The following is a 23,302-nucleotide window of genomic DNA, read 5'->3' on the forward strand; positions in this document are numbered from 1 at the left end:
CTGCCCTAAGTCTCCGGTGCTCCACCCACTCACCCAGCTCCGTTTCCCCTTCAGCACCTTGCATCCATGGTTCATTTTACTGTCTCCATGTCTGGAAAATTTGCCTTTTTCAGAATCATACAGTGTGCAGTCTTATTAGATGACTCCTTTCACATACCAATACACACGTAAGGTTCCTCCATGTCTTTTTGTGACTGGATAGTTCATTCTTTTTTTAAAATATTTTTTTTTAGTTGTCAGTGGGCTGTATTTATCACATGTGGTTCTGAATCAAACCCAGTGCCTCACACATGGTAGGTAAGCGCTCCACCACTGAGCTACAGCCCCAGCCCGTCTTCCACAGGGGCCGTGCCATCTTTCATTCCCAGGAGCAATGAATGAGAGCTCCTGCAGCTCCTTGTTCTCACAGTGTCCCGTGTAGTCAGAGTTCTGGATCAGGGCCATTCTAATAAAGGTGGGGAAGTACCTCATTGTGTTGATCTGCAATTCCTTAATGACCTTGGTGTGGAACAGGTTTTCATATGTATATTTGGCATCTGAATATCTTGTTTGGTGAGGTCATCAGTTCGGGTCTGTTTTATTTTCCCCTCCAGAACTGGGCCTTGAACCCAGGGATGCTCTGTCACTAAGCTACACCCCCCAGCTGTTTTATTTCTTATTTTTTTAAATATTTTTTTTTTAGTTGTTGATAGACCTTTATTTTATTTATTTATATGCAGTGCTGAGAATCAAACCCGGTGCCTCACACATGCCAGGCAAGTGCACTACCGCTGAGCCCCAGCCCCAGCCCACTTATTTCTTATTTTGAGACAGGGTCTCACTAAGTTACCCAGGCTGGCCTGGAGCTGGTGATCCTCCTGCCTCAGCCTCTCTAGCCACTGGGATTTCAGCTTCTGTTTCTCATGTTGTGAACACTGTCCATGAACAGTGGCCACCCTTCACCACTCTTTCAGCCTGCTTACCAGGTACACTCCACTGTGTTGGTGTACACCCCTGCGCAAACTCCTTAGTGACAGACACTACTTCCTTTGTTTCCAATTTCTCATTTACATGTATTATGACCCGTGAACAAGCTTATACACATAGCGGTATGTATCCCTCAGTCCAGTTATCTAGAACCGAATGATGGACTGCTTGAAAATCTAATGCCGTAAAAGAACCACTGTATTATGTCCCAGAGTTTCTCAGGCAGGGATTTCATAAGGACTCAACTGTGGAATCCTATTCCATGTACATCTACTGACATCTCATTCCCAGCAGCAGTCACTGAGGGCCTAGAAGGCTGTGTTCAGCTGTCATCATGGACCAGAACACCTACCTGTGGCCTCTCCAGCACAGCAGTCCCAGCTAGTAGACACCTTACCTGATGCTCGGGGACTCCAGAAATAGGTCCAAAGGAGGCTAGGATGGGGCTGCAGGACAGCACCATGGTTGTTCCAAGACTTCATCTGATGATATTCCACTGGCCCAGAGAGTCGTGGGGGCCAACCAAGTACCTAGGGGGGAATTAGATCTTAGGTAACCATACAAGGCTGAAAAGGTCATCGCCTGCCTACCACATGGGCTCATCAGGGCTTCAAGATTCACATCAGAAACAGCATTGCTGCTTCAAAGACTGTACCACCTTCTAAATATGACGCTTCAAACAGCTGAGGATATTTAGGCCAACTGACACTGCACACCTGCCAGGGAAGGGTACCCGACTCTGCTCCCACCAGGGAGGACCAGACAGGTGGTGGTGACATCCCACCACCTGTGCTTTTTGTATTTTCACCAACTCCAGGTTTCATCAGGCTTAAAAAAAGAAAAAAGAAAAAAAAAACTCTAACTTGTGAGGAACAAAAGAAAAAGTAGCAGCAACAAACTTCAAAGTTTTCATTGTAATTCTTTTATAAAAAAATTTTTTGGGTTGTAGATGGAAATAATACCTTTATTTTATTCATTTTTGTATGGTTCTGAGGCTCAAACCCAGCACATCACAAATGTTAGGCAAGTGCTCTACCACTGAGCTACAACTCCAGCCCCTCTCATTGTAATTCCTAAATGGGAATGTGAAGAGATGCTAAGTATTATTTACATATTGTTTGGCTATTTATATCCTTTCCAACATTTTCTTCTGTATGCCCTTTACCTATTTCTTCTAAATATATATATAAAATATAAATAAAGTTATTGAGGTGCTAAGAGCCAAGTATATGATGCATGGCATTTTTGGTGGAAAGGTGACACCAGCTAGCCATTGAGATGATATGATTATGTTAAGATTTGCATTCATAAGGATATTGGACTCCTGCTGTTCACCTAGGCCGGCTACGGGACTCCTGGAGAGTTCCCATTGGTTGGGGAAGTACAGGAGGAGGGAGTTCCGGGGGAGGAGCTCTCTCTGTGGGAGGAGGCGGCGTGGGTGGAAAAAATCTGCCCGGGCAGTACCGGACATTGGTGGCAGTTTCAAAAAATAAACTTTGTTCCTGCTTGAGTGGCTCGTGATTTTGTGCCCAGCCAGACTGAGGCAACTGGCGGCCTGCACGGGGAACGCCTGAAGCTTGGAGGTGAGTAAAATTGCTCGCCCCTGAGGGAAGGCAACAAAATGGGTGACCATTTCAAAATACAATGTGTTCTCGTTTTGATTTATCTTGTTTTTGTTTCAAGCTGCCTATCCCTAGAATTTTCTCAGGCAAACTGGGAAAAATGGTTGGCTCAAGGTTTGAAGTTATTCGGCCCTGAGAAAGAGAAAATTGATACAACTATTCTTTGTTCGGTTTTTGTTTCATTCTGTTTCGGTTTTGTTTTATGCTATCTTATTGGGTTGTGTTACCTTTATAGTAGATTAGAAACTAGTAAAAAACAAACCGAAAGACTGTTAAGTAAATTGTTAGAGGTCCAGACTATGGTAGAAAACATGTTAGGTCAAGCGAAAGAGAAGGTCTCTCAAGCTAGTCAGACAGAGGAAGATTTGAAGAAAGAAAGCTTAGAGGAAAAACAACCATCAGGCGGGGAATTACAACAGGAGGCTGCTACTAACCCCGTTCTATCACCAGAGGGTGTAATTCAACCAACAGCTCCATCTACAGCTGAGCGGCCCTCAACTCCCATAGTTGATGGACGGAACCCTGAGGCAGGACCCTAAAGATTGGCATGCCCTGTACTTGAGCAGGCAGGAGGGCAATGAATTCACCGTGCTTTAGATTTCAAAACAGTGAAGCAATTAAAGGAGGCTGTAACAACCTACGGGCCACAAGCACCCTTCACTGTGAGCATGGTCGAATCCATTACCAACTTAGACATGACGCCAGCAGATTGGGCTAACATGTGTCGATCTGTGCTAAATGGAGGACAATATTTGTTATGGAAGGTTGCCAATGAGGAATTTTGCATGGAGACAGCTAGGCGAAATGCAGCAGCCGGTTACCCTCAAAGAAATCTAGATATGTTATTAGGAAAAGGACCTTATGAGGGTCAACGGCAACAAATTGAATATGATCCTGGCGTATATGCACAAATTGCTGTAGATGCAATTAAGGCATGGAAAACTTTACAGGGGCATGGAGATTTACAAGGACAATTATCTAAGGTAATACAAGGAGCTAATGAACCTTACGCTGAATTTGTAGATAGGCTTATTCAGACAGCATCTAGAGTATTTGGAGATACAGAACAGGCAATGCCATTTATAAAACAACTGGCTTATGACCAAGCAAATCGTTGCTGCAGAGAGGTCATCAGACCATGGAAACATGAAGATTTAAACACATATATTAAATTATGTAGAGACATTAATGAACAAGGGCAAGTCTTAGCAGCAGTACAACAGGCTTTAGATGCCAGGCCAAAAACATGCTATAATTGTGATCAAACAGGACATTTTAAAAGGAGTTGCCCCATAGGAGGAGGGTTTAACAAAGCTAGGTATCAAAGGAATAGAATACGGGGTATTTGCCCACGATGCCATAGAGGGAAACATTGGGCTAATGAATGCCGTTCTCAAACCACCATAGAGGGTATTCCGTTATCAAAAAACAGACAAGGACCAAGTGTTTACCCACGATATCGTGGAGAAAGGCATCAGGCTCCATTGCCAAAAAACGGACTGGAGGGCCCAATGCTCCGGGGCCCAAAACCACAAATATACGGGGCAGTGGAGGAACCCAGCAACACCATCAAGGTAGTGCCCAGGATGCATTATCCATTAAATCCCTCATCGGACAAACTAGAGGGAGCGCAGGGTTGGACATCTGCGCCTCTGCCAGAGCAGTACTAACTCCAGAGATGGGAGTTCAAATCATTCCCACAGGAGTAAAAGGACCTCTTCCCCAAGGAACAGTAGGCTTATTATTGGGACGCAGTTCTTCAACACTAAAAGGACTTATGATAAGTCCTGGGGTAATTGATCCCGATTATGAAGGTGAAATAAAAATTATAGCTAGTTCTCCAAGAGATATATCAGTAATTTCACCAGGAGATAGAATAGCACAGTTACTAATAATACCCAGCCTGCATGATAAATTTTCCAGTCGTACTGTAGAAAGAGGTTCCAGGGGATTAGGCTCCACAGGTGTAGATTGGGCTATGCTGTCTTTAAATCTAGATTCTCGCCCCATGCTAAAACTAAATATTCAAGGACATGACTTTAATGGGCTACTTGATACAGGTGCAGACCTTAGCATCATATCTCATCAAGAATGGCCGAAACATTGGCCATTACAACAAGCCACTCAAACGCTTCGAGGCCTAGGAGTGGCAACTAATCCCCATAGAAGTGCAATGGTATTAGATTGGAAGGATCCTGAAGGATGTGAAGGAACTATACAGCCCTATGTATTGGATCATCTTCCTATAAATTTATGGGGACGAGATGTCCTAGATCAATTAGGTTTGACATTAACAAATAACATCAATCCTAATGCGCCCACTACTAGGGCTAGACAAGGCTTTAGGAAAGGAAAAAGATTAGAAAAACAAGAACAAGGTATGACAGCACCAATTCACATAGATCAAGAAACAAATAGACATGGATTGGGTTTTCAGAAAGGGCCACTGAGACAATCAAAATTACTTGGAAATCAGAAAGATCAGTGTGGGTTCCTCAGTGGCCCCTGACTAAAGAAAAGATACAAATAGCCCATGACCTGGTCAAACAACAATTAGCGGAGGGACATATACAACCTTCCGTATCTCCCCATAATACTCCCATTTTTGTCATTAAAAAGAAATCTGGTAAATGGAGATTATTGCAAGATTTAAGAGCCATTAATAATGAGATGGTTATTATGGGACCTGCTCAATCAGGGATTCCCCAATTGTCTGCTTTACCAAAAACCTGGTATGTTTTAGCTATAGATATTAAAGATTGTTTTTTTTTTCAATTCCAATTCATCCCGAGGATAGTCCACATTTTGCATTTACTATCCCTGCACTAAATCATGAAGGTCCTGATCAGAGATATGAATGGAAAGTACTCCCTCAAGGGATGGCTAACAGCCCAACTATGTGTCAAATTTATGTTAACAAAGTAATCCAGCCACTTAGAAATCAAAATCCTGAACTACAAATATTTCACTATATGGATGATGTGTTATTGGCACATAAAGATAAAAACACATTGCTAGAATGTTATGCCACACTTACAAATTTATTAAAAAATTATAATCTAGAGATAGCAATAGATAAAGTACAATTAAATCTTCCAATTAATTATTTAGGGGTTTTATTATCCTCAACCATGGTCCGTCCACCCAAAATTCAAATACGAGTAGATCAACTCTAATCACTTAACGACTTTCAAAAGTTATTAGGAGACATAAATTGGATAAGGCCTTGTCTAGGCATACCAACAGGAGAGTTGGGACCTTTATTTGATATTCTAAAAGGTCCATCAGATCCAAATTCACCCCGCATGTTGACGCCTGAAGCAAGAAAGGCATTAAAAATCATTGAAACATATATGGAAAATATGCATTTGGATAGAATTGATATAAGTTTGCCTTTATTATTTATTGTACTGCCAACAAAAAGTATTCCTACAGGAATATTCTGGCAAGAAGGTCCATTATTGTGGATACATTTATCTTATTCTCCTAACACTATTCTTACTAGATATCCTGAGGCTGTAGGACAGTTAATACTCAAAGGAATAAAGGCAGCCAAGGGAGTGTTTTGAATTTCTCCCAATAAAATTATTACTCCATATACTATGGATCAAATTGATGAGTTAGCTAATGAGTTAAATACTTGGGCAATAATCATGTGTAAATCTAATGTTTCATTTGATAATCACTTACCATCTAATCCTTTGTTGTCTTTTTGGTCTAAACATCCTGTAGTTTTTCCGAAGATGACAAAAAAAAAACCCTATCATAAATGCTCCAAATATATTCACTGATGGGTCAAATAATGGTACAGCAGCAGTAGTTACCCCTGATCAAACTTTTACATTTTTGGTACCCAAACAATCAGCTCAAGAGGTAGAGCTTAATGCAGTATTACAAGCTTTTATGATGTTTAAAGATTCTGTATTTAATTTATTTTCTGATAGTCAGTATGTAGTTAATGCTATAGTATCCCTTGAAGATGCTGGTAGGATTTCCCCTTCCTCTACTGTTTTCTCTTTGTTTTCCACTATACAAAGTCTAATCTGGGACAGAAAAGATCCATTCTTTATAGGACATATCAGGGCACATATAGGATTGCCTGGAGCCCTTAGTTTGGGCAATGAGTTAGCAGATAAATCTGCACATGACATACATATTTTCTCCACAATAGAAGAAGCTATAAATTTTCATAAAAGGTTCCATGTCAATGCTAATACTTTACAAAAGCGTTTTAAAATAACTAAAGAACAAGCTAGACAAATAATAAAACAATGTCAAAATTGTGTGACCTTTTTACCACAAGTTAATCTTGGAGTCAATCCTAGAGGACTGATACCTAACCATATTTGGCAGATGGACGTCACACACTTGCCAGAATTTGGAAAATTAAAATATTTACATGTTACAGTTGATACTTCTTCCGGATTTCTGATGGGCTCCCTTCATGCCGGAGAAAAAACTAAAGATGTTATAGCTCATTGCTTACAAAATTTTGCCACTGTGGGCGTTCCAAAACAGTTAAAAAACGATAATGGTCCTGGTTATGCGTCCACCTCTTTTAAACAATTTTGCTCATCATTTGGCATTACTCACATAACAGGAATTCCATACAATCCACAAGGACAAGGCATAGTTGAAAGAGCTCATCAAACTATTAAAATGTACTTATTAAAACAAAAGGAGGGAATTGGAAAGGGGTATATATCCCCCAAAGATAAACTTAAAATAACCCTTTTTACTCTAAACTTTTTAAATTTGGATTCATCAGGGCTTAGTGCTGCGGAAAGACATTTGTATCCAAAAAATGTACATAAGCCTAAGGTACTTTGGAAGGATATTCTAACAGGACAATGGAAAGGTCCTGACCCAGTGATAGTCTGGAGTCGGGGGGTCTGTTTGTGTGTTTCCACAGGGAGAACAGCAGCCGATTTGGATTCCAGAGAGACTAACCAAAGCAATTTCTACAGACCAAAAGGAAGATGATTCGACTCAAATCCATAACAGCTGATATCCAGAGCTCCAGCTTGGCTATTCTTACATCTGTGACAGTGATTAACCAGGATGCTTTTTTCAATATCTATTTTATTATTGCTTTTTCCCACATCATAAAGTTCTATTTTATTTTTGAGCTCATACAGACCTAGGTTAATGTTTTTTCTGATCAGTTTTATTTTTTGACTGTGGAGTTTTTGAACATTGCAATGGAGATTTCACCTAGGTAAAGCTACAAGGCCTTTACTATTGTCTTATGTGTTATATGTTACGTGTGCACACTTCTGTTTTGTGTTGTATGTCTGTATGTGCGTATGTCCATATATCACATATGAGGAGCGCTCATGCACATGGATCCAAAAAAAATTTTTTTTTTTATTATTCACGTGATTTTAATAGTTTAATTTAATTTGGGTAAACAGCTGTTGAGGACTGTTTTAATATATGAACAAATAGAAGGTTAACATATCTGTTTGTTCACTTTCACCTTTCCTTTTCATTATATTTAATAATTCTGTTCAGGATAATGTAAATTGTTCTAAATATTGTTTTCTTAGTACCTGTTGAAATGTTACATATTTTTTTTTAGCATCATTGTCAAAATTCCTATTTTCATCCCAGTGCCGGTGAAGACAAAGATAAAACCAAACTACAACTTCTTCAAGAGTTATCACAACAAACCGTGTAAACTGATACATCAATGATTTATAACTCAACAAGTAATGCTCAATCAATGCGTCAATTTATTTTGGAAGGATATGGACATATTGATAGATTCCTCTGCTTTGAACTGCTTACAAAACTTGCCTGGACTATGTATCACTTGTATGCTTTATTTGGGGAGGATATGGACATATTGATAGATTCCTCTGCTTTGAACTGCTTACAGAACTTGCCTGGACTATGTATCACTTGTATGCTTTGTGATCTATTTGTTGATGCAGTGAATTATGGTAGTGCTAGCGTATCTTTGCTGATGTGTCACCAGTGATGCAATTTTTCCTAGGAGCCGTTAATTGACTTGGTGTCACGACATTTCTGTATCCTCCTCCCTTCTACTAGTGATGGTCTAATTTTGGGGGCCAACAGAGGTGAGGTAAAGAACCTCACCCCCCCCACCGGCACCAAGGCCAAATTTGGGGGCCAACAGAGGTGAGGCAAAGAACCTCACCCCCCCACTGGTACATAGTCCTATCCACAAGTATGGCTATATGCTGGACAGGTAGTCAGTGACGGGTATGATCCAATTGCAGTGGTATCAACCTAAGACAGGAGGCTGACGCCTAAAAGTCAGTTTTCCGATGACGGGTAAGAACCATATGTTGAATTGGACAAACCTAACAGGCAGGGTCCCTAGCCAGATTGCTTGTTACTTAAACAGAAGGGGGGAGATGCTAAGAGCCAAGTATATGATGCATGGCATTTTTGGTTGAAAGGTGACACCAGCTAGCCATTGAGATGATATGATTATGTTAAGATTTGCATTCATATGGATATTGGACTCCTGCTGTTCACCTAGGCCGGCTATGGGACTCCTGGAGAGTTCCCATTGGTTGGGGAAGTACAGGAGGAGGGAGTTCCGGGGGAGGAGCTCTCTCTGTGGGAGGAGGCGGCGTGGGTGGAAAAAAGCTGCCCGGGCGGTACCGGACATTGGCGGCAGTTTCAAAAAATAAACTTTGTTCCTGCTTGAGTGGCTCGTGATTTTGTGCCCAGCCAGACTGTGGCATTGAGGATTGGGATGTAGCTCAGTGGTAGAGGGCCAGCTCAGCAGACCTGAAGCTCTGGGTTTGGTCCCTGGTGCTTTTTATAACATATATGGAAAATAACTTCTTCCAGATTCAACTTTACTTCCTTCTTTGACACAGGACAACTGCCAACCCCTCTTGCAATCCTGATTTAGAGACTGACAGAAGGAAGACCCCCTGTGCCTCTACTATGGTTATAAGACAGTGTCTCCACCCTCACACAATTGACCTTTGAGGCTCCCTAACTCATCAAGCACACACCTGTGATCCCAGTAACGTGGGAGGCTGAGGCAGGATGATTGCAAGTTCAAAGCCAGCCTCAGCAACTCAGTGAGACTCTGTCTCAAAATAAAAAATAATCCCCAGTATCCCCCCCCAAACAGGCTCAATAACTATGCTGTGAGGGTCATCTTGTGTTTTTATTTTTATTTTATTTTTTAGCACCCACCCCTCAAGTCATGACAAAGTGTCCCTAAACATCACCAAATGCCCCCTTAGGGGTAAAATCACCAACTGAGAACCAGTATTACTGGGGAAGCCCAAGCTATTCTAACAAAGAAATCCAACTGAAACCCAAGCTTAGGAAAGACAGACTGCTTCTTTATGTAGCATCCTCGTGTAAATAGCTCAGGGAAGGAGGCCAGCTCTGCTCCATGGGGTCACTCAGGGCCCTAATTCCTTCTGGCAGTGTCTGCCCACAAAAGGGCTCACCTTTGCATGACAAGGTATCTGGGAGACGGAGCAGGAAGGATGCCCACCGGAGGTCTGAGGTGTACACCAGCTGCATGTGCTCTTTCCATGGACAGGAACTCAAACACCTGTCCTAATGGCAAGGAGGGCTGGCTGGGAAGCGGGGTTTGGCTGGCAGAGACAGGCCCGAAACAGTCCTATTTGGGAAGTAGATTAATGTCCCTCCAAAGTCCTTCTGTTGAAGCCCTAAGCCCCATTGTGACTGTGGAGTTAGGACTTTCAGGTGGAAACAAAGGTCACAAGGATGGGAGCCACTCTATAGGGCTGGTGCCTAATAAGAGGAAGAGACACCAGAGGGTGCTGCCCTCTGCCCAGTGAGAATGCAGTGACCAGGACAGCTCTCAGCAGGCATCTGTCCTGCTCTTAGACTTTGCATGTTCAGAGCTGTGAGAAAATAAACTTCAGCCTCAGCCACTCCATCTGCAGAAGCAGAATAACAGGGAGGAAGGCAGCTGGTGGTGAGCACGTTGACATTATTCCTAAGAGATGAAGCTGCGGCATGCTCGCTCTGCCGTTCCTAGGCAGCAACGCAGCAAGGAAGTTGGAAACCTCTGCCCGGCTTGCCAGTGCCCTGGATGCCCCTACTATTCACCTGGAAAGCTCCCCAGAGTCTCTCCCTCAGCAGGGGCTCTGGTGTGTACTCAGCATGCCCCTGTCCATGGGTTCTACCCCAGGTAGGCAAAAAGAAAGAACTCCAAAAACTTAACACTAAAAAAAAAAAAAAAAAAAACTTAACACCAAAATAAAATAAAATAACCTAATCCATAAATGGGCTAAGGAACTGAACATACACTTCTCAGAAGAAATAAAATCAATCAACAAATATAAAAAAAAAAAATGTTCAGAGACAAGATGGCGGCGGCGGTGGCGGCAGCACAGGGCGGGAGAAGTGGTGGTGGCCCCAGCTGTGGGACAGGCGGCAGCCATTGGGGCTTGTTAGATAAGTGGAAAATTGATGATAAGCCTGTAAAAATTAACAAATGGGATGGATCAGCTGTGAAAAACTCTTTGGATGATTCTGCCAAAAAGGTACTTCTGGAAAAGTACAAGTATGTGGAGAATTTTGGGCTAATTGACGGTTGCCTCACCACCTGTACCATCTCCTGTTTTTTTGCCATAGTGGCTTTGATTTGGGATTATATGCACCCTTTCCAGAGTTCAAGCCAGTTTTGGCTCTATGTGTCATATCCTATTTTGTGATGATGGGGATTCTGACCATTTATACCTCATATAAGGAGAAGAGCATCTTTCTTGTGGCTCACAGGAAGGATCCTACTGGGATGGATCCTGATGATATTTGGCAACTGTCCTCCAGTCTCAAAAGGTTTGATGACAAATATACACAGAAACTGACCTTCATCAGTGGGAGAACAAAGCAGCAGCAGGAAGCCGAATTCACCAAGTCTTTTGACCACAGCCACAGCGGGACACTGGTCTTGGATGAATAGGAGCCTGAAATATCCAGTCTTGCCACAGAAAGAAAAATAATATAGCCAATTCTAAAAGCAGCCCTCTTTCTGCTGGATCATGCTGAATTACTGGATGGGTGGGGGAAGAAACAGAACTTAAAATAGGTAAAGAAAGAAATGTTTAAAATGTCCCTTTTTTGTCCTGAAACTTTAGTCTCTTCTGGAAAAGTAGGATTTTCTAGCACGGATACGAGAAGTTGTAGCTCTTATTTCTAGCTGTAGCTTCCTTGGTCTGCTGATTGTGTTGTTTTGACTTGCTTTGGAAAAGCATTCTTGCTAAAAGCTGTACAAAACTTTTTTTTTTTTTGTACCTAGTATTATTTTCTATAGTTTAGCTTCGTGCCATGCAGCATTTGAAGACTCAATTTTAAAAAATTGTTAACCTGTTGCTGACTTCGTGTTAATTCCTGTTTCAACAACTGTTTCCTGAAGAATTCAGGATACAACTTCTTGTGTATGACAGCTTTCCTCAAACACCATTTTTGTGGGTGTGTATATATCTGACTTGGGGAAACTACAAAAAAGCCCACAAAATATAGCTTTTAAATTTGTCTAAAACAGACCTGCCTGTTAAACATTTTGTGTTCTTAACTAATTGAAGAAGCCAGTGACATTTTTGATTTTATATTGTCTGTTTTCCATAGTATATCCCTGTTGATTTGTTTGCGCCCTTTATTAAGGCCAATCCCATTTTCTAAAATTTTTTTTCAATAAAAGGAAAGAAGATGTGAAAGAAAAAATGCTCAACATTCTTAGCACTTAGAAAAATACCAATCAAAACTACTCTAAGATTCCATCTCACTCCAGTCAGAATGGCAATTATCAAGAATATAATTAACCATAAATGTTGGTGAGGATGTGGGGAAAAGGTACACTCATACATAGCTGGTGGATCTGCAAATTGGTACCACCACTCTGGAAATCAGTATGGAGATTTCTCAGAAAGCTTGGAATGAAACCACCGTTTGACTCAGCTACCCCACTCCTTATTTTATACCCAAAGGACTTAAAATCAGCATTTTAAGTCCTTTGGGTATAAAATACTACAGTGACCCAGCCACATCAATGTTTATAGCAGCTCAACTCACAATAGCTAAACTATGGAACCAAGTTAGGTGTCCTTCAACAGATGAATGGATAAAGAAAATGTGGTACATATACACAATGGAATATTACTCAGCCTTTAAGGAGAATGAAATTATGGCACTTGCAGGTAAATGGATGAAGCTAGACTATTATGCTAAGCAAAATAAACCAATCCCCCAAAACCAAAGGCCCAGTGTTTTCTCTGATATGCGGATGCTAATTCACAATAAGGGGTGGGGGGCTAGGGAAGAAGAGAGTTACTTTGGATTAGGAGTGAAGGGAGGGGAGGGACACTGGGTAGGAAGGATAGTAGAATGGAGTGGACATTATTACCCTATGTGCACATGCAACTACGCGACCAGTGTGATTCTGCATCTTGTACAGCCAGAAGTTACACTCCATATATGTATGATGCAAAGTGCACTCTACTGTCAGGTAGAACTAATCAGAACAAAATTTTTTTTTAAGTGGGAAAAAAAGGAAAGAGCTCACTAGAGAACAGCCTCAAGCTTCTCACATTTCTGACTGCCTCCCAAGAAAAATGCCCTCAAAGTTTTGTAGGAGTTGCCAAGATCTAGCCCAAGCTACGGAGAAGCTTCTGCGACTTCGCGGCCCCTACTCGGCCGTTTGCAGAGTGATGTCCTGCCGACCGCCGGCAGATGGGCTCCAGAGGTCCGGGAAGGACGGACACCGGGCTCCCGGGGTCTCTCTGGTCGGGCGGCCAGAAACCTGAGGTCCTGAAGACCGCGGGCAGCCGGAAGGGACAAAATGTCCCTAACCATCACCAAACGATGTCTAGCCGAGGCCGGGCAGCCAGGAGCCCGAGGTGCTGCTGACCACGGGGCGCAGGACGCCAGTGTCTGGGACCTCCGAAACAAGCCAGGAGCTCCACTGAGAGTCGGCGCCGCCCGATACCCGGGCAGGCGGCAGCCCTCGCCGCTCGGCCGGTGCGCCCGGAGGTCAGGGAGCCAACCCCAGCCGCTCTTTCCCAAGGCACCGCAGGCCCGTGCTCTGGGGGAGTAGGGGAGCTTTATTAACCCGCCGGGTTTCTGGAACTGCCAGGAGGCCAGCCGGGATCCTGCGGGTCGGAACGGCAGGACTTCCAGCCCCACGCGCGGCCGCGCGCGCAGACGCACTGCCGCCACCCAGCCAGCCCGGAGGCGCCGGGCACGCGCAGGCCCAGCCGCCCCGGCCGGCGCCTGCGTCCTCCCCGCGCCGACCGAGGCCCGGAAGAGGCGGTGCAGCCCGAGGCGCACGCGCCAGCCCGCCCCTCCCCGGCCCCAGCCAATCGTGGCGTGCGCCGCGGATGCGGGCGCGGGGGTTGGCGGGAGCTCCGCAGAGCGCGCGCTGGACGACATGGCGGGACGTCGTGGGGCGCTGATTGTGCTGGAGGGTGTGGACCGCGCGGGCAAGAGCACGCAGGGCCGCAAGCTGGTGGCTGCGCTGTGCGCCGCGGGCTACCGCGCTGAGCTGCTGCGCTTCCCCGGTGCGCGCGGGCCGGCGAGGCGGGTGGGCGACTGCGCGGAGCTGCTGCGCGGGGTGGGGTGGGTGGGGGGGTGGGGAGCTGCCGCGCGTCCCCTTCCCGCTGCGAGCCGGTGGCTGCTGCATCCCAGCCTCACTGTCTTGCAGGAGCCACCCCATTGTTAGCGTAGACCGAACACGCTGGTGTCTTTCCACAGTGTCAGGACTTATTGAACGACAGTAAATTCAGAGGCTGCACCATTTTCATCAGCTGCTATGCACTGGGTCCTCGGGTCGCACGGTGGTCATAGGACAGGCAATCACAAGTTCTTTATTCCAACCTTAATTCCTAACGCTACAACACTCAACTCGCAACTCACAATTTATATAAAAATATATAAGTAAAGTACAGAAAGCTAAATTCAAGATTAAGGTGACCACAGGGGGTTCAGGAGGCTGAGCCGACCAAAGTCAGAGAGCAGATACCAAAGCAAAGAGTCACTGTATGTGGTCAGATAAGCTCAGGAACAAGAACTTGTTCAGGGTGCGGAGCTGGAAGGCCCAGAACTAACACTAAGCCAGGGTCCAGTTGGAGTAGGGAGGTGGACAGAAATCGCAGGTTCATTACCTGTTGCCCTCTGTTGAGATGATCTGAGGTCTGGTTGGTTGTGTGCGGCAACCAGTCTTGGGGTGCTCCTCCTCTTGTGCATTTCATGTGAGAGGATCACTTTGTATTTTAGATGGTTTCAAGGGCTTGTTTTTGTTTTTATGGGGTGGATAAACCCAACCCATGCGTCCAAGTGCTTCTGATCAGTAAGTTCACAGGTGGTCGTTTTTATTAGCACAACTTCTTTGTCAGTTTGTGCTTTATGGTGGTGCTGGGCAGACGGTGGCTCTTCACTTGTGCTAACAAGGTGTGGAGTCACCTACTCTGGCACCAGTGCTCATGATAGAGCAGCTTGTGGCAAACAGCTCCTTTACAAGGTGGAGTGACTCAGGGCTAGGCACAATCTGCTCTTCACTGTCACTTTTGGGTTTCGTCTTTGTTTTTAATTTTTTAGGTATGCGGGATGGAACCCAAGACGCTGCATGTTAAGCACCCTCTACCACTGAGCAACACCCCCAGCCCAATATTGTTAGTAAAGGAAAGCATTGACTGTGAAAAGGTTTATGGAAATATAACCACCACTATTCCATCAAGAGATAGCATATAAAACAGGGTTAGGAAACGGGTGGGGGGGGGGATTTCTTGAATATTTAACAGGTTCCAGTCTTCAAGCCAGCTAGTCCTCAGACCTCATTTCTGTGATGTCACAACCTTTCTTCTTCCTGAATTACTTTCTTCAAGGCCTCTGCATATTACTGTTTTTCTCAGGAAAACTCCTTGGCTTCCTGGGACAATCTGAACCTGTCCAGAGATTTAGTAAAGTAAAACTGAGTAATTAGACTTGAGTCCAGGATGAGAAATTTAACATAAACTGTATTCTAAATTAAATGGACTAACCTCACAAATATTTGTGTTTTTTTTCTTTTTATCCTAGAAAGATCAACCGAAATTGGCAAACTTCTGAGTTCCTACTTGGAAAAGAAAAGTGAACTGGAGGACCACTCGGTGCACCTGCTCTTCTCTGCAAATCGCTGGGAGCACGTGTGAGTGGTGCGCACTGCGGCCGCCTGGCTGTGCTCCTCAGAGCACACGTCTCTCGCCCAGAATGGCCCTGCACACCCTGCCTGGGTGTCATCTTCATGTGTGAGGGTCTTCCCTCACACATGAAGCACCACCATAAAGCACAAACTGACAAAGAAGTGGTGCTAATAAACCTCTGTCCTGTGGGCAGAGGTGGCACAGTTCCCCAAGGACATCCCTGCCTTGCCTTCTCCTAACAGACCCCCCATAGATTTGATTTTTAAGAAATTTTCTTGTAGGTGTAGATGGGCAGCATGCCTATATTTTATTCGTTTATTTTTTTATGTGGTGCTGAAGATCGAACCCAGCCCCTCACACGTGCTAGGCAAGCGCTCTGCCACTGAGCTACAGCCCCAGCCCTAGTTTTTAATTTTTTAAAAGATAGTGTTAGATACACAGAAAAACTGATCAAATAGTAGAGTTCCTGCATACCCCCTCCCCAGTTTCCCCTGTGATGTATCTGTCGTGTTACAGTGTTTCATCCATGAGGGTTGGTGGCAGTGTTGGTGTGTGTCAACCAGTGTTCACAGTTTGTGTTCACGTGAACCATATGCCACCTCCCTGAGTGCACCTCATCACTGTAGGCAGGCACAGACTCCCTCGAGGGTGTGGTCCTCACGTTCCTCCTACCTCTGTGGCAGATTAGTTCAGTGTGAATTTATTGGGGCACACTCTTTGAGACGTTTCCACTTCCATGTATGTGTAAACAACATACACGTGCAGTGTGCTTTTTAAACACTAATGTGGTTGTGCAACTTGCTCTCTGGCTGCCACAGACCCTGCACACGGGGGAGAGTTGGGCTCTGGGCACAGGTCTGTGTGCACCTCACTAGTCTCCTGGCTTCAGCTGGGCTTCTTACTGATGCCAGGCCTCTTGACTCCATGTCCTTCTGAGATCTTGAGCCTTGGGCATGATGGTGGACCTGTGTCTGTCTGGTTGAGAACACCCTGTCCTTGTAGTCCCAGCCTGTGGGCAGGAGTGTGGATGGGTCCCTGCTGGCAGCATTCAACTGCTCAGCCTTTCTTTGCTCCCTGTGCCCAGATTCTCTTTGGCAGACGGTGAGTGTGCCTGCCCCTTGCTGCCTGTGTCAGCATTCGTTGCTGTGTGCAGGTTTTGCTGGGAGTGCCCTTGGGGCACCAGCTCTCCGTCTCTCTGTGTCTGTGCTGTGCTGCGGCCAGTACCTGTGGGTTTTCTGAGCTGCATAAGCAGGGTGATTTGAACATGACCGCTCAGGCCTGGGGGCCAGCAGGGCTCAGGAGCGCCCTCTGTGTTTTAGGCCATCCATGAGGGAGAAGCTGGACCAGGGTGTCACCCTCGTTGTGGACAGATATGCGTTTTCTGGCGTTGCCTTCACAAGTGCAAAGAAGGTGAGTGCTGCTTGGCCTCCGGATGCCAGGCGGGTGGACGGGAGCTGCCCTGCTCAAGGCACCATATGCTAGCACACCTGAAAGCACTCGTTGGAGTCTGTGATTCTGCCTGCTACGGTGAGTGATTTGGTTGTTGTTGACAGGAAGAACACACTTGTGTTGCTGCAGCTTGTTTTCAAGGCGGAGCCACGTGTTTTACTTGGTGGTCCGTTTTGTGGTATTCTCAGGGTGGTCCAGTGTGTTTTCATCCGGTGCCTTGCTTTCCCAGCAGCTTGCAGATGTCTCCTGAGCTTATGGTCAGGCTGTTGCCACGCATCTGTGACTGTGGGACTGCTGCTCCCTTTTCCTGCTTGTCATTGAGGAGTTTTAGTGCCACCAATACCGCCACCCTGGTCTCAGGGACCTTTGCTGTCTGCCACATCAGACACTGTTAGTTCCTTTGTGTTTCAGTCTACATCTAAAAAACGACTTTTAAGGAAGAGAATCTCATCTGAAAAAAAAAAAAAAAAACCGTTAGCAGCTGTCCCAGTGTCCTCAGGCATCTCATCAGTTTGAGTTTTTAGTTATATTGGATCCAACCCCAATGCGGGTCCACATGGGAGGGACCACTTACATTTTTTTTGATGTCTACGTTCCCAAATCCCTTCCTTGCATTAGCAGTTTCAGGGTTTTTATTTTGGAGGCAGGAGTATGGCTTAGTGATAGAGTGCCTCCTGTGTTCCATCCATAGTACCACCAAAAAAAGAAAGAAAGAAAGAAAGAATTCTTATCTTTTGGTATCTTACTAAATGGTAGCTCTTGGGTTTTTTGTTTGTTTGTTTGTTTGTTTGTTTGTTTTTGTAACAGAGATTAAACCCAGGGATGCTTTACTACTGAGCCACATCCCCAGCCCTTTTAGCCCTTTTTATTTTGAGACAGGGCCTCACTGAGTTGCTGAGGCTAGCTTTGAACTTGTGATCCTCCTTCCTCAGGCTCCAGAGCTGCTGAGATTAAGGCGTGTGTACCACCATGCCCGGCTCATTTTCCCCCCTTTTAATGACTTTTGAAGCAAAACATTCTTTTTCTGATGGATGGGTTCTTTGTTGGCAGAACTTCTCCCTGGATTGGTGCAAACAGCCGGACGTCGGCCTTCCCCAGCCTGATCTGATCCTGTTCCTTCAGCTGGGGCTGGCGGATGCTGCCACACGGGGAGAGTTTGGTCGTGAGCGCTACGAGGACAGAGCTTTCCAGGAACGGGCACTGCAGAGCTTCCAGCAGCTCATGGGAGACTCGACTCTGAACTGGAAGGTGTGTCTAGCATTGCAGAGGGCATGGCTGCTGTAGTTTCCGTCTGTTTCCCACCCATGGAAACCCGCAGCTGTGCAGGCTGCTGGGTGTCAGCAGGATGTTTTGTTTAGTGGTTTGCTCAGGAGTGAACCCAGGGTTTCAAGCTTGCCAGGCAGCTCTGCCACTGAGCTTCATGTTCATCCCTGATCCCCATGAGTTGTGGGGTAGAGGCCTGGCGCCTCATCTGGTGGGCCAGTTGAGTCTGAGGAGTCGTCCGTCCCGGGAGGCAGTGGCCTGCGGCTCTGCAGGCCCCCGTGGGCGTGTGCCCAGCCTGCTCCACAGGGTGTGCATCCTGCACGTTCTTCACACCATCCCAGGGGCAGCACCTGGGTTTATTGTCTCTGCACTCAGGAATCATGGTCAAGGTGGGGCGCAGCAGTCCCAGTACTCAGCCTGTCTCACTCCTTGTGCTCATGGAATGCGTTGGCTGACCCGTGGTCACACTGGCCTTCCTGCAAAGATGTGATCCAGGGCCTCACACTGTCCCCTCCGCAGGGCCTCTGGGGCTCTGCTCAGCCACCTCCCCGTGCTCGGGACGGTGTCGTGCCCTGGCTTCTCCCCAGTCCTGCTCCTCCAGCCCTCACACCTGCTGCACCCACCATCCCAGGAGTCAGCCCACCTTCCCTGCCCTGCCAGGATGTGCCTCTGCCCTCCCAGCAGCCCCTGCTCCACTGTGTACTCCCACCCTGACCCCAGTTCCACTTCTCCTGGACACTTGTCACTGAGTGTCTTTGGCAGGCAGCCAGCGAAGTCTGTAGGTCAGCACCACCTGTGCGGCCAGCTCCTCCAGAGCAGGCCTAGGGCTCAGCCTAGCAGCTGTGAGGGTGAGGTGCTCAGCCGGCTTCGCTTGTAGACAGTGCTGCTGGCCTGGCTTTGTCTGTGCTCGCGAGTGCGTCTCACCTCTGGGTCTTGTTGAGCAGAGCATCCTGAGTTCTGTAGTCTGTCTTGCTTTCTAGAATAGATGCCGGTTCCTCTAACCTCATCCTAGAGGGGCTGGGAGGTGCCACCTGAGAAACTAAACTATCCTCCATCCTGCACAACCATGTTCATGAAAGCCTTAGGTTCTGTGAGCCGTGTACACTTTTGGTATTTTCAAGAATTTGCTGCCCAGGGTCTCTGTCAGCCCTACAGATGTGAGGCCCCCACCAGCCCCTCAGCAGAAGAGCAGACTGATGGGAGATTCTGGCACTTCTGTCTGTCTCTGTTTCTCTGGGCTGGCCCTTGGTCCTGATGCTCCTCCTGCCGTCCTGTGCAGGTGCCCCTTGGCTGTGCTGGGATAGTGCAGGAAGCAGATGCACCTTTTCTTCAGAACACCCATGTTCTGAGCGGCGTCCTTGGGCCTGAGCAGCTGCCCTCGATCGAGACCGCCTCCGTGTCCTAGCTTAGGAACTGCAGGAGGCGCCCTCAGGCTCTGCTCTGAGCTTGCCCACTGATATAGGCTCCAGTGGGCACCCCTGCGTCCATGCCCACTTCATGTGGACAGCACAGGCCTGCCTAAGAGCAGAGTGGATGCCAGTGAGGCTAGGGTTCAGAGGGAGGTGGGGTGAAGGGTCCCAGGGGTCCCCACCCTGTGCTGGGGATTTAATCTGGCCCTTCCAGCTTCTGGCCCACCAGTCACCACGTGCACCTGGAGCAGAGTAAGGTGGTGATGGTCTTCTCTCCTGCATCCTGTGGAACAGGTAGTCGACGCTTCCAGGAGCATCGAGGCTGTGCACGAGGAGATCCGCGTGCTCTCTGAGGACGCCATCCGCAATGCTGCGCAAAGGCCACTGGGGGCGCTGTGGAAGTGACCGGGCCCGCCTTGGGGTCCTGGGGTTCCTGCTCCTGGTGCGCCTCAGCTCATTGGGAATTTAGGGCTGGGGTATGCCAGGGATCCCATCACCATGGACCTTGGAGGTGTGGGTACCAAGTCGGGTGGCAGAAGGTCCTCCTCTGCCCACTCCCATGTCCTGAGTGTGGGTATGTTGCGTGTGTGGCACAGGGCTTGGAGCTCAGGGGAGCTCTCCCAACAGAGCTACACCCCAGCCTTTCTTGAGCTACATTGTCCTAGACTAACTTCCAACTTGTTACATCCCCAGTCCTTTTTTATTTTGAGAAGGTCTAAGTTGCTGAGGCTGGCCTCGCACTTGCAATCCTGCTGCCTCAGCCTCCCAAGTAGCTGAGGTTATAGGTGTGCTCCACCACAGCCAGCTTCTTATTAAACTTTGTTTTTATTACCAGGGATTAAACCCAGGAGCACTTTACCACTGTTACATCCCATCCTTTTTTTTTTTTTTTTTTTGAGACAGTCTAAGCTACTTAGGACCTCATTTAGTTGCTGAGGCTGGCCTCACACTTGTAATCCTCCTGCCATAGCCTCCTGAGTAGCTGGAGTTACAGCTGTGCTCCGTCACTGCTGGCTTCATATTAAACTTTCTGTTACCAGGGGTTAGACATGGAGTCACTTTACCACTGTTACATTCTCGGTCCTTTTTGAAATGTTCTAAGTTACTCAGGGCCTTGCTTAGTTGTTGAGGTTGGCCTCAGTCCTGAGTAGCTGAAATTACAGGTGGGCTCCATCACAGTTGGCTTCTTAGGACACTTTTTTTGTTGCCAGGGATGGGACCCAGGGGTGCTTTACCAATGAGTTACATCTCTAGTCCTTTTTAATTTTTGGTGGTGGTGGTGGGTATTGAACCCAGGGGCACTTAACCACCGAGTCCTTCCCACATCCCCAGCCATTTTGATTTAGAGACATGGTCTCACTGAGTTGCTTAGGGCCTCACTAGGTTGCTGGGGCTGGCTTTGAACTTATAATCCTCCTACCTGTTCTGAGCTGCTGGGATCACAGGTATGTACCACCATGCCCAGTTTTACTTTGTATTTTGAGACAGGGTGTTATTAAGTTGCTTAGGGCCTTGCTTAGCTGTTGAGGCTGGCTTTGAACTCACTATCCTCCTGCCTCAGCCTCCCAGGTAGCTGAGATTATAGGAGTGCCCCACTGCACCCTTTGTATTAAACTTTAATAACTCTGAGCAGTTATCATTGAGATCATTGAAAATGATAAGTGGTTGCAGTTTTTCTGAATTCCTTATAAGCTCCAATAAAAACTACCCTACAAATGTGTCCACAGGGCTCTTCTGTTCTCAGATGCCCACTGTGGCTGGCTGAGTGGGACCCGTCTGAATGGAGAAGGGCCCTGCTGCTAGAGGGAATCCCCGCATCCTAGCCCACTGGGCACCATCATCCAAGTGGCATAGGCCCTGCACCCCATACACATTGATGTTGCCCCTTGCTGCTGTTCTTAGAGCCTTAGAGCTTTTCGTTCTCAGGCCTCCTTTTACCCTATTTGGGGAAGGGGGGTGTTCAGGGATATTTTACCACAGAACTACATCCCTACCCCCTTTTTGTCAGGGCCTTGCTAAATTGCCAAGGCTGGCCTCAGACTTGCTATCCTCCTGCCCCAGCCTCCAGAGAAGCTGGGGTTATAGGTGTGCTCCACCATGCTTGGCTCGTTCAATCCCTTTTTAAACAATTCCAGAGGAGAATGGTTTGTGGAAACTTCCTGGTAGAATCTGCCCTCCACCGAAAAATTTCTGGGTTTTCTGTGTCCCTACCACAGAGCCCCCCCCCAGTTAAACAGGATACTGAGGGCTATGCAAGTGGGATTAGGTGGAGGACCTTATGTGAGCAGCTGTCTAGGACCACTGCAGCATATTTACTGCGGGGTCGGTGGGGGGCAGCACACAGCTGAGGATGCTGGTGCCTCTGGAAACACATTGTCCCCTGGAGTCTCCAGAGAGGTCTGTCTGCACAGCATGAAGGACTTCTGCCCTCTAGGCCCCAAAGAGCTGCTCCAGGGCTGGGTGTGCAGGCCTGGCCACAGAAGCCTCTGTGTGTGTCCTGAGTGGTGTGACTGTCCTCAGGTCATAGCACCAGGGCCAGCAGCAGCTCCCTTCCTGTCTGGGTGCTGGGCACTAACATGGAGGGTGGGTGGCTGTCACTCAGGACACTGATGGGAGCCTGAAGCCACCCTATACCCCGGGTGCTTTTACAACTTCCCCTCCTAATCTTTAAGATCACATGTCACCCAGCACGAGGACAGACATCTCAGGCTCCTCGCTGGGCCAGGCGGGAAGCAAGGCAGGCTCCACTGGCCCAGCCTGGGGAAGTCTACAACCTGTGACCTGAGCTACAACTGGAGGAGAAATCAACAGACACACAAACTTTGTTTTCTACTGAAACTTATTATTTGCCATTAAGAATTGCAAACTATGCTACTAAGGATGCTTCTCTTCAGTGATGATCCCCCTGAAGGGGGCCTTCTGCCCACCCACCCTGGGAACCCACAAGTAGCAGGAGCTGCAGAGACCTTCCTGGGGCACCACAGCACGGAGCCCCAGAGGGACGGAAGTGGTCCCAGCCTTCCCTCCTGCCCTGGCCCCAGCTGTCTCTGAAGGAGAATAGGGAGGGTGGAAAAGAGAAGGGCCAGTAAGAGGAAATAAATTATGTCATCATACCTGGGGGGCCGAGGTATCCCCCACTGCCTGGGTGGGCTGCTGGGAGCTGCCTAGAGTAGCCACAACTGGGACAGTCCTGCCCACCAGGCCAGCTCCAGGACTTAGGAATGGCTCCTTCAGGGGCTAGCCCCAGGCTTCCCGTCTCTGGCATCAGATGCATCAGGTCTGGAGAAGTCGGGACCAGTGTCCCAGCTGAGGGCCGGGAGCCAGGGTGAGGGGAGGCGCTGGAGGAGTGCTGAGGAGCCTGCTGCTCTGCTTACCCCATGGTCCACACACCACCACAGCCAGTGCCTTCACCCTTCCAGCCCAAACCAGGCAGAACCTCAGTGAC

The 23,302-nt window shown here is 47.1% G+C and overlaps 1 protein-coding gene and 1 pseudogene across 1 annotated transcript; both read left to right on the forward strand.

The window, feature by feature from the left end:
• Window positions 1-10,927: 10,927 nt before the first annotated feature.
• On the forward strand, window positions 10,928-11,568 carry LOC124080774 (signal peptidase complex subunit 2-like; annotated as a pseudogene).
• Window positions 11,569-13,962: 2,394 nt separating this feature from the next.
• Dtymk (deoxythymidylate kinase) lies at window positions 13,963-21,577 on the forward strand. The gene is made up of 5 exons (XM_046426804.2): window positions 13,963-14,116; window positions 15,633-15,741; window positions 17,056-17,146; window positions 18,236-18,433; window positions 20,152-21,577. Exons 1-5 carry the CDS (start codon window positions 13,987-13,989, stop codon window positions 20,260-20,262), a joined length of 639 nt encoding a protein of 212 aa, XP_046282760.1. The 5' UTR covers window positions 13,963-13,986; the 3' UTR covers window positions 20,263-21,577.
• The last annotated feature ends 1,725 nt before the right edge of the window (window positions 21,578-23,302 follow it).

This window comes from Marmota monax, unplaced genomic scaffold (assembly GCF_021218885.2).
Source record: "Marmota monax isolate L192 unplaced genomic scaffold, Marmota_monax_Labrador192_F-V1.1 WCK01_AAM20220418_F8-fsc00298, whole genome shotgun sequence".
Lineage (NCBI taxonomy): Eukaryota > Metazoa > Chordata > Mammalia > Rodentia > Sciuridae > Marmota > Marmota monax.